The 11807-nt window shown below is 44.5% G+C and overlaps 1 protein-coding gene and 1 long non-coding RNA gene across 6 annotated transcripts in view; both read left to right on the top strand.

Annotated features, from left to right (window-relative positions):
- LOC310686438 overlaps nt 1-11807 on the top strand; it is a 425293-nt gene that overhangs the window by 91637 nt on the left and 321849 nt on the right. The gene's annotated exons all lie outside the window — the stretch shown is intronic.
- Nucleotides 1-11807, top strand: part of FAM114A1 (family with sequence similarity 114 member A1) — a gene marked incomplete at its 5' end in the record, with an annotated part of 50381 nt that overhangs the window by 15073 nt on the left and 23501 nt on the right. For 3 of the 5 annotated variants that reach the window (XM_083459963.1, XM_083459962.1, XM_083459966.1), the window contains 2 exons: nt 7594-7908; nt 9930-10017. In XM_083459963.1, coding sequence (XP_083316089.1) covers nt 7594-7908; nt 9930-10017 — 403 coding nt within the window. Of the gene's footprint in view, nt 1-4310; nt 4438-6315; nt 6456-7593; nt 7909-9929; nt 10018-11807 lie in introns of those variants that run through there. The other 2 variants (XM_083459965.1, XM_083459964.1) reach the window with 2 other exon arrangements.

Genomic DNA, 11807 nt, shown 5'->3' with positions numbered 1-11807 from the left:
TGGCTAGGTTGCTTGGGGGAGTAAGCCACCTCCAGCATGCAACATCTTGTTTGAGGGATTTGCATTGGCTGCCAATTTGCTGCTGGGTTAAGGTTTTGATACTGTTATAAATCCCCAAATCTCACCCCAATGTGAGATTCCCAGGATCCCGGTGTTTTGTGTTTCCTTTGAAAATGAGGCACAATGGGTATCTTTATGATACATGGGATATTTATACATCTATACAACCTGACCCTATGATTGGCAGGTTCAAAGCATTACACTCCAAGAGGGTCTTGTTCCTCCCATTGCTGCAGTCTTGGATTCAAAAAGAAATAAAATGTGGCTCTTTGTCCCTCTGCTTAGCTTGCTGTGTTTAACAGACTGACACTTTTTCTCTCTAGCTCACAACCCAGGCAACTGCAATCCTAAAAACTCCATTCTGCTTTTTCTCTGCTAACTATCTCTCAGCTGTCCAGTATATAGTATTTGCTTTGTTAATAGCTCATTGCCTTCATTTTGTTCTTCTTGATGGCTCTTCTCCTAGGCAACTTCATGGGCATGGAAAAACTGGTTTGGTCTGTATTTTGACACTACTAAATTCAGCCTCTACCAGCCCATCTTAATACTCTAAGCATTACTTAAACTCCAACACTCACTAGACCCAGTAATTTAGGGGAGTCAAGGCACTCACAAACTCATAATACTAACATGCATGACCCTATACAGTTTGGGACTAAGTTACTTAAGATACTGCCCTTATCCCTTATAGACCCAGCAGGTCACTGATTTGCAGGAGAATTTCTAAAATACGAGAGGTCCTCTCAATAGCAACTCAGAACAGGGTTTTCAGCATGGCTGCCCATTTTGTAGAACAGCATTCCATCTGAGATATGACAGCCCCTCCCTAGCGTTACTTTCTGAAAATGATGGAAGACATTTTTGTTTCAACAAGCTTTTTCAGGAGTACGAAAAGTTATTTGCCTTAGCTGTTCATTCTGAATTGTTTTTAAACCTATCCTTAGTAGTTATTTTCCAAACTATTTTTAGCTGTTTGATGGTATGTTTGTAAATCACATTAAGACGCACATGTAAAAGGAAATGTATAAATTAATAGATGGTGATAACGATGATGAATATATCACCCATCACTTTTTCTGTATTTGAAAGGCACTAGTTTCTTCAAATGTACAGAAATATAACAATATCACATCTTACTAGGTTGGAATTAGTCTGCAATTAACAGAAGACAGTAAAATGTGCAGAAATGTTTTACATCTCTATTGAAAAAATGGCAATTTGGAATTATAAGTAAAAAAATCAATGGAAAAGAAAGGAAAGCATGGGTGTTAACATGTTTGATAAAGAATGGGTATGTAAACATGATTATGAGATTATTTACATAAAAAATACAAGTCGCCAATATGACGCCCATGGGTACAATGGCTGCGCTGAGGTCTTCTCCTGGTGTCCACAAAGCCTTTAAGCACACACATACCATAGTGCCCTCTTGAGCATAAGGTAGTGAGCATAGTTACCTTTTCCTCCCTTGAAAATTAATTAGAGCTAAAGGAAGAAGTTGAAAGTGTGACACTCCAAGTGTTTTCCAGCTGGGTTAGGTTCTGTAGGATAAACCAAGTTCCTATTTGTTTCTTAGGTCACTTGGTTTTGCTGGGCTGACAGAGTCATAGTAGTATTTCACCATTACAGCAGCATTCCTGCAGTGCAAGAGAGATCAAGCTGGGAGCTCCTTGTGCCTATGAGCTGCCCTGGTGGTGCCAACAGCAGGCCATCTGGGTGTTTTGGCCTGAGACCCTAGTCCAAGACCTGTGATGTCCTGACCTAACACTGTTTATAATCAGGAAAAGTGCTTCATTTTGTAACAAACATAAACTGGATTTATTCTTCCCTAAGACCCAAAGGTGGTGCTATTTGGTTAATTATAGGACAAGGTGGACGTTAATTATATTAAATTAGTATTAACAATATTAACTGTGGAGCACTTGTAAATTGTCCATGGAAGATTTCAGGAGTGAATAATAAATAAATAAATACTAAAAAGTCTTCTTACACCCCCTGTTAAACCTGAACCAGTAGTACTGCAATGTTCCTGATGCTGGCTGGAGTCCTGAACAGGACCATCACGTAGCTATCCAGCAGTTCATTGCAACATTTTGGGGCATTCCCCCACTTCTCCCAAAACTAAATAGGGTGGTCCTGTGATCAGTAGGACAGTGAAATGGGGCCGCCACCACCACAGACAATTAAGGGCTTCTTATTGCATGAGTGATTCCCCAGCTTTGGAGAAAGAAAATATTAGACTGTGAATTAAAAAACAAACAAACAAAATGAGTATGGTTCTGGGGAAGAGACACAGAAGATGAAGGCGGCTGAGCATCAGTTAAAAAGGAAAGCGGGGGCAGGGAAGAGGAAGAGGAATGGCCTGGCTCAGACCCTGATAGCTAACCTTATAGTATTTTGGAGGGAGCTGGAGAATTTAAGCTGAGGCAGGAGTCACAAAGCATTTTACAGCCATGATACATTTGGATTTCTGAGTTCCATGGACATCATCCCTTTGGGTCACTTCTTTCTCCTGTCCCCTGACATCCCCCACTCAAGATACGGAGGTGGGAAGCGCCACTCATCTTTCACTTTTCTAAGTGACTTAGAATTAAGTCAGATTAAGTACAAAGTACAAAGCCACATAGAAGAGGAAGGAGTAAAAAGCTTCGGTCATCAACTTTCCTCCTTGAATGCAATGTACTTTTCAAGGGAGTAAATGTGCACCTCCCATCTCTAAAACCCCATTTCTAAACATTTAAGTATCTCAAGAAATCAAAAGTTATCAGTTATACAGAACCAAGCAGGGTAGGAGGTGGAGAGTCACTGTGCAATCCTTATACTCAGCTAGCACCAGTCCACCCATGAGGCAAGGTGAGGCCACCACCTCAAGCAACAGGATCCACAGGGACAGCAGATCCCGATGCAGATCTTTATTCCCCCCTCATTCCTGATGTAGATCTTCCCTCACCGCTCCTTCCCTAGAGAAGAGGGAGGTGCCATTTGGAGGTCTGCTACAGGTGCCAAAATATCTCTGGCCAGCAGTCCACTCTGTGGCAAGTCCCATGAGGTATGCAGATATAGGACTAAAGCCCAAGCCCCTCAAAACTTATGAGGAATTCACTTATTGAAGAAACATTCTTAGGGCAGTGCCATATGAGATGCTGAAAATATACCCCCTCACCCCACCATCCCTGCACTGTCGCCAACAGACCCTCCAAAGGTCCCTATTTTCCAGGGACAGCTCCAAATTTACAAAAGCTGTCCCAGCAGCCCTTTCTTTTTTTTTCAGGGGGTAGTCAAGGGTACGCAGTACCAGCACAGGGAACCAGGCAGAGGGCCATCTCGGTAGTGGCACCCACCCTGTGGAACGCCCTCCCACTAGATGTCAAAGAGAAAAATAACTAGCAAACTTCTAGAAGACATCTGAAGGCAGCCCTGTTTAGGGAAACTTTTAATGTTTAATAGGTTATTGTATTTGGGTGTTTTGTTGGAAGCCGCCCAGGGTAGCTGGGGAAACCCAGCCAGATGGGCGGGGTATAAATAATAAATTGTTGTTGTTGTTGTTGTTGTTGTTAAAAAGTGTGGCACTCACTGTAACAACTGATGAGTGCTGGCACCTATTTGTCTAGAAAACCTCTGCATCCCAGTTTCTGATTTGATCCGGGAATGTCCCGCTTTTCCTTAGGACGTCCCTATTTTCATCGGATAAATGTTGAAGGGTATGGAATTATGTGACCGTGGAGCCAATGAGATAAATAAACTAAACAAACTTTAGAAGGCATCTGAAGGCAGCCCTGTATAGGCAAGTTTTTTTAAAAAAAAAAAAATTAAATGTTTTGTTACGTTTTTATATCTGTTGGAAGTCGCCCAGAGTGGCTGGGGCAACCCGGTCAGATGGGTGGGGTATAAATAATAACGATGATGATGATGATGATGGAATAGGAAGTCCCTGTTTTCATCTGAGAAATGTTGGAGGACATAGCCAAAAGCTGTCCAGAGCTTCACAGCGAGCCTTTTGCCGTTTGGAAGAAGGCAGAGTAGGGAAAGAAGAGAAAAGTTTGGGAATTGTCTCCAAACTGAGACGCCAGCGGGCAGCTTTCTCTGCCTGCTCCGTTCCTCGCGCCAGAGGGCATAGTCCGGGCTTCCCTCCCTCTTCCGAGCAGGGTAAAATCCGAGCCTGCCGGCAGGCGGTAACCGCTTCGTGTCGCGCCGCCCTGCTCCTCCGGACGAGCCGCAAGCCTGGCGGTGGGAGGACCAGGCCGGAGAAAGCTCTGCCCCCCGGCCCGGCCCTCCGCTCCCGCCCCTCGGCTCCTCTCCCTCTCCCGGCCTGTGCCGACGTGGCCGGGCGGAGAGCGGAAGGCGCCCGGGGTGCGCCAAGCAGGCAGCGGCTCAGCGGTAAGGGGCGACGCGGCTTCTCCTCCTTGTCTTTTGCTCCCCTCGGCGACTAGGGGACTTTTGAAGCGCTCCTCGCGCCGAAAAGTTTCCTTCCTTTCCCTTGGCGATGGTGTTCAGTATTGATGGGCGAGGAAAAGCCCGGCGTAATCTTCTGCCTGCGAGAAGTTTGCAAGCGGGAGCAGTGAAACTCGCCGCAACCACAACTCAAGCCTTTGTCCCGGGGAAGGGTGGGTACGGGGGGCTCTCTGTCGTCTCCAGCCACAAGTTTATATGGGCCCACTTAGGGGAGACATCTCCAAAGGGCAGCAACCGTTGGATGGATGGAGGCGTGGGAGGCTTCCCCTAAAGCGATTCGCGAGAACCGCTTCCAAATCGGTTTATTTTAAGGAAGGCAGACCCCTTTCGGTGGCGCCTCCCAGGGAAAATAGGTGCGGTGCGCACACAAAAGGAACGGGCAAGAGGTTAGTGGGGCAGTCGCCTTCCCATCAAGTAAATAAATAAAAATACATAACTAAAAGTAGAAATTGCAGGAAGATTTTTTCCTGAGCATTTGGGGTCCAAATAAAGTAATGTAAAACAACTGTTGCGGAGGCAGTTCCTTCCAGATCTGCTAGACAGGTGACAGGGTGTCCTGCTCCCACACCATCCTGGCTTCCTATCCCTCCACTAAAATAAATCCTGGCTGTGCCCATGAGAGGTAGAAAAGTGTGCTTCTTGCATTGCAAGGGGTTGGACTAGATGGCCCTTAGGGTCCTTTCCAACTCTACAATTTGATGAGTCTGTATCCACTGATGTAAAAGGTGTTTGTGTGTGTGTATGCACAACAAGGCACTGGTGACTGGCCTGTGCTCCCTGCCACGTGGGCATGTCTGTAAAATGCATGCTTTCTTGTAATGTGTGAATCGGCCATTCCTTTTGAAGTGTGGATTAAGTATTGAAGAACACTGCGTTAAGGCGTTCGCTCTCAGCAGATGTCAGTCTAATCCCAGGCATAGGCTTGTTTAATTTATACCTGTTCATAGCATAAAGGTAAACTGGGCGGCAAACTAGACATAACATGAACAGCCATGCTTGTTTATTCATGTGTCTATCCCATTCATGTATAACACAGGGAAGGGATTTATCATTTTAACAGCAGAAGCTGAATGGCTTCTGACACTTTCCCCCCAAAGACAGCTCACTTCTAGAATAGGTACCAGTTATTTGTAGTGTGGGAAGCTAAGTTGGACAGGAAGGAGGGTTCAGTTTGCATTACCTGCATACACTTTCTGTTGTAAAATGTCTCTTTGTTGTAAAATGTGTTTCATGTACATGGACACACACAAACACTGTATAGAGCAGTCATGTGAACCAATAAATGTGACTACCCATCACACGCCTGGTTGGAACTAATTACCTGTAAAGATAGTTTGGTTTGTTATTTTGCTGTTTGTGTTATGGCATAAGATATTTCAGAGGGTTGCAAGAACTAAACAAAATAAAAGTATTGTAGCACCTTAAACACTTAAGGGATTTATTATGGCATAAACTTTCATGGACTCAAGTCCACTTGGGCAGGTGCATGATAAGATACATAGCTTATTGATGTAACTTTAATTTATTATGTTGTGAGTGGCTCTTAGGGGCTGTCAAACCATATTGATGGTAAAAGAAATCTTTAAAAAAAAGTCTGTAATAAATCAAAAGTCAGACATTGCAATGTCAAAGAGTTCTACATTTTAGGTCAGTTTACTTGAATGAGCCAAATTCTGCCAAGTGGCTTTGTATTTTCCTTATTATGATAATACAGCAGCCTTACAGGACAGTATACGGAATAAAAGATGGCTGGCCCTGTAGGTAAATTGGGACAGCCATATTTTTTTCTATACTATTATGCAGGAAGGAGTCACTTCTTCTTCTTTCTTCTTCTTCCATTCAAAATGTTTCAATGAGTGCAGCAAGCACCATGCTTCTAGCTGCTCCAATCAGTTGCAAATTGTTCTTGAAAAGAAGAGCTGTCGAAGCCTTTGCACCACCATGTACCGTATTTTTCGCCCTATAAGACGCACTTTTTCCCCTCCAAAAATGAAGGGGAAATGTGTGTGCGTCCTATGGGGCGAATGGAGGCTTTCACTGAAGCTTGGAGAGCGAGAGGGGTCGGTGCGCACCGACCCCTCTCGCTCTCCAGGCTTCAGGAGAGCCCCAGCACCAGCCCCACAAGGTCGGGGGACAGAGGGAGGCGGAACGCCGCCACCCCGCTGTCTCCCGAAGTGGTTTGGAGGCTGACGGTGGGGAGACCCCGCCGCCAGCCCCGCACGCTACGGGGACAGCTGGGAGGCGCAGCGCGTCTCCCCGCTGTCCCTGGACCTGATCTGAAGGCGGGCGGTGCGTCCTATGGGGCGAAAAATACGGTAAGTGCTTTATAATTAAACCAAAAAAATTACTGTACTTTTCTGTGTATAAGACTATGTTTTTTTCTTTAAAAATCATGCTAAAAAGTGGTGTCGTCTTATACATGGGTAGTGCATAGGGTGGATATTTGATTGGTTGCTACCACGGCTGTCAGCAGCTATCAGACAGGAGGTGGATTTAGCAACGCGTGTTGGTGAGTGATTTTCAGCAATCCCCCCAAAAAAAGCTCAACAACTCTGTGTCATCTCCCCCCATTTTCTTAAATTTGACTCCCCAAGAATAGGGCGTGTCTTATGGACAGAAAAGTACGGTAATTTGAAGGGTGTTGCATTGAAACAATTGCTGAAATACAGGAGGGAACCTTCATTTTAGCAGCACCTTGCTATCTGCATGGTGCTTTAAAGTCCCAACTTTGGGGCCTCAAAGCTCAGCCAAATTGAGCAGGTTCAGGTGCACAAGAGACTTTCCTTCACAGCAATGTTGTGTACCCAGACCATGCAGGATTGACCTCACCACACATAATGCACAGGAGTAGAATTCTACCTTATGCAAAGCTTCAAAAACTGCTGAAGCACGTTGTAAGGGGGCATTGCAGCTGGTGCCAATTTGGAGGCAAATCTTTCTGAGCCCCTCTTAGCCATGCCTTCATCCCGGTCTAGATGATAGGAGACACAAATATGTTCAAATAGGAGAATTTTATTTTATTTTAAGTTTTCATATACTCACAACATTGTATTACAAACATGTTGATTTCTTTTCCTGCAGAATTTTCTTTTAAAAATGTCAGGTGACGGAAGTGAAGTGTTTACACAAGAGAAAATATTGGAACATGGCAGCAATGTTTCAGCTTCTGAGAGAGCAATGCAGAATGAAAAGACAGAACAAATACAAGATGATAAGAGGCAACATTCTGAAAGCTCTAGCAATGAACAGGAAGGCGACCAGATGTCTTCAGGGCATCCTTCAAATGTGGAACATTCCAGCGGAGGCATAACTACAGATGTTCCTACTGATTGCAGTGAATCTGTGAGCCTTGAACCAGAACCTGGATCTGAAGAACTGAACAAAAATAATGGCCCAGTAAGATTTTTTAAAATCTCTTATTCATTTTGTTCATGCAGTATACAAATATGTGTCATAATTAGAACAGTGATGCAGAGTCCCTAGATGACCATACACACAGTTGCTGGTTATAGAGAGAGGTGGGAAACAGTGACTCAGGGCTGCCATTTTCAGGAACAGGGCAACACAAGTGGGGTTGCCTTGTTCTCCTAGTAGCCAATCCTTCTTAATGTGCCTTGCCAGCCCTTCTTCCGGCTGCTGTTGTTAGTTGTGCACTCCCATATAGCATGCTAAAGGAATGTGCATTGCCATCGATTACTGTGGTTGGCATTATATAAAAATCAGTTCAAACAGAAACAACAGACTATGCTTTTGTCCCTGTAATGTGTGTTTGCATAATATTCTTGCATTCTTCCAAGTGTGGGTTACTGTATGCCTTTGGTTTCTGTGAAGATATGTTTGGGAATGCACAATAGTTTCTGTCTTTGGTTATCAGCGTTCCAAGTCAGCAGCAGTTGGGGCAGCAAAGGCAGAGTGCTGTTGTGCTCCTGGAACAAAACCACGTTGGCTTCCTTCCTGCCATGTTTCAGCATGTTTAGGGACTATCTTGCCTGTAGTAAGAGATTCCAGAGAGGCAGTAATTCGGATTTTTTAGGGAAGATAAAACATCCTAAGATAGCTAGCTTGCCTCTGGCAAACCAAGAATAAGCAATGTACACTACACTGAGAGCCCAGAATGGTCAAAAGCTGAAAGGGAAAAGCTAAACTTCATGTATGATTGAACTTTCCTTGGTGCTAAAGTTTCACAAAAGTTAAGAGTATGTCTGTAGATGGAAGCATAGAACTGGCAGCAACATCATTATTGCTTGTGTGCCTATAATAAATAATAAAACTATAGCAGCAATAGCTGCTTTTTCTCCAGTCAGCAGAATTTAATCAATTTTCAATCAGATTGCATTCAGCTAATTCTTCGTGTAAGCTGAAAAGATGCTTGATTGATTTCAGGTGAAAGGGATATAAACCAAAGCCTGCAAGAGGAGATTATTCATTCACTCGATCTGACAGTGAGAATCATACATATAAATAACTTCCCTTCCCACCTGCCACCCAGCATTCCAGTTTTGTTTCAGCCAAAGCACCTGGTCCCTGTTAAGGCTGGCATACTTAAAATGTGGGAAAAGATCTAAAAGTGCTCTAGGATTTTTAGCTTCCGTAATACTCTGGTGCAGTTACGCTTCCTAACTTCACAGTACCCCTTCTGTTTTGATTTGCTTAGAACCCCTGTGCGCTGCAGGGGATACTAAGGAATGTGTTCAGCATCGCTTGTAACTGCTGAAGAGCATGAGCCAGGCCTGTTGAGCCTCACTACCATGCTATGTCAACAGAATATATGCCTTACTACATACCTCACAAGGGACGCGGCTGGCGCTGTGGGTTAAACCACAGAGTCTAGGACTTGCCGATCAGAAGGTCGGCGGTTCGAATCCCTGCGATGGGATGAGCTCCCGTTGCTCGGTCCCTGCTCCTGCCAACCTAGCAGTTCGAAAGCACGTCAAAGTGCAAGTAGCTAAATAGGTACCACTCTGGCGGGAAGGTAAACGGCGTTTCCATGCACTGCTCTGGTTCTCCAGAAGTGGCTTAGTCATGCTGGCCACATGACCCGTAAGCTATACGCCGGCTCCCTCGGCCAATAAAGCGAGATGAGCACTGCAACCCCAGAGTCGGCCACGACTAGACCTAATGGTCAGAGGTCCCTTTACCTTTACATACCTCACACGCTTCTGCAGCTGTACATTCTGGAGGCAAATGTTAATGGCAGGCAAGTGGTCCTTTGGTGAAGGTTGTCTGTCACTGCTTATCCTGCCATTAGAAAACCCTCAAACTGGTTTATTTCTGTCTCTAGCCTAGCATCATGTGAGCAGCCTAATTAAGGTGAGTGGGGACATATCACCCCCATTATTCTTTTTCTAAAAATAGAAGTATCTATATTGGAAAAATACAAATTGTGCTGACAGTATCCTTAACATATCTTTCTGCAGGACATGGATTCTTCTCCTAAAGGGAGTGGATGGACAACCTGGGGATCATGGGGCAAATCTCTGCTTTCAACAGCTTCTGCTACAGTTGTTAAGTATCCAAACCATGAATATATAAAATATTTTAAAGTAATTGATTTGATATCTAAAAGGTATAAATGAGCCCTTGACATCAGCAGGTACTGTAATACACTTCTCCCCCTTCCTTTTTGGGACAAAGTAAAAATGATAACCGAGATGAATATAACATCAGTCTGGCAACTGCTTAAAACTTCTTGTTAGCATGTTTCCCCTGAAACCCCTGCTCTCCCAGCCACTTTTCTTTCTGCAGAGATTCAGACCCGTGTTTGCAAATAAACACAGGGCTAGGAAAAATTCATGGGAAAAGCTTTCAAAGGAAATATGTTGCCAGGAAATGAGCTAATTACTCCCTTCCATGCCATCCCTCTATTGCAAGTCACCCTTTTCCCAAAGATCCTTTATGAGGAAAAATATGTCACTGGGCCAAAACTAGACTCAGCTATGTTGTAATTAATGCTTGGTTTAGCCCTAAAAGGATGGCAAGAGGAATGTTTGTTGTTTAGTCGTTTAGTCGTGTCCGACTCTTCGTGACCCCATGGACCTGAGCACGCCAGGCACTTCTGTCCTCCACTGCCTCCCGCAGTTTGATCAAACTCATGCTAGTAGCTTCAAGAACACCATCCAACCATCTCATTCTCTGTCGTCCCCTTCTCCTTCTGCCCTCCATCTTTCCCAACATCAGGGTCTTTTCCAGGGAGTCTTCTCTTCTCATGAGGTGGCCAAAGTATTGGAGCCTCAGCTTCACGATCTGTCCTTCCAGTGAGCGCTCAGGGCTGATTTCCTTCAGAATGGAGAGGTTTGATCTTCTTGCAGTCCATGGGACTCTCAAGAGTCTCCTCCAGCACCATAATTCAAAAGCATCAATTCTTCGGCGATCAGCCTTCTTTATGGTCCAGCTCTCACTTCCATACATCACTACTGGGAAAACCATGGCTTTTACTATACGGACCTTTGTTGGCAAGGTGATGTCTCTGCTTTTTAAGATGTTGTCTAGGTTTGCCATCGCCTTTCTCCCAAGGAGCAGGCGTCTTTTAATTTCGTGACTGCTGTCACCATCTGCACTGATCATGGAGCCCAAGAAAGTAAAATCTCTCACTGCCTCCATTTCTTCCCCATCTATTTGCCAGGAGGTGATGGGCCCAGTGGCCATGATCTTCGTTTTTTTGATGTTGAGCTTCAGACCATATTTTGCGCTCTCCTCTTTCACCCTCATTAAAAGGTTCTTTAATTCCTCTTCACTTTCTGCCATCAAGGTTGTGTCATCTGCATATCTGAGGTTGTTGATATTTCTTCCGGCAATCTTAATTCCGGCTTGGGATTCATCCAGCCCAGCCTTTCGCATGATGAATTCTGCATATAAGTTAAATAAGCAGGGAGACAATATACAGCCTTGCCGTACTCCTTTCCCAATTTGGAACCAATCAGTTGTTCCATATCCAGTTCTAACTGTAGCTTCTTGTCCCACATAGAGATTTCGCAGGAGACAGATGAGGTGATCAGGCACTCCCATTTCTTTAAGAACTTGCCATAGTTTGCTGTGGTCAACACAGTCAAAGGCTTTTGCATAGTTCCATCAAATATAGGCTGATTCTTGTGTGTATGTACATAGGCCAATAAGGCATATTATATGGTGGTTGACTGCTTGGTGCTTCTCATCTGAAATGTGTGAACTCTGTATTAAAAAGCATTGTGTTTGTAAGGTAAAGGTAAAAAGGTAAAGGACCCCTGGATGGTTAAGTCCAGTCAAAGGCGATGATGAGGTTGCGGTGCTTATCTCACTTTCAGGCTGAGGGAGCCAGC

Source organism: Podarcis liolepis (assembly GCF_965112155.1).
Source record: "Podarcis liolepis genome assembly, chromosome: 9".
Lineage (NCBI taxonomy): Eukaryota > Metazoa > Chordata > Lepidosauria > Squamata > Lacertidae > Podarcis > Podarcis liolepis.
The sequence above is the reverse complement of the archived record's forward strand: the minus strand, read 5'-3'. Positions and strand labels throughout refer to the sequence as shown.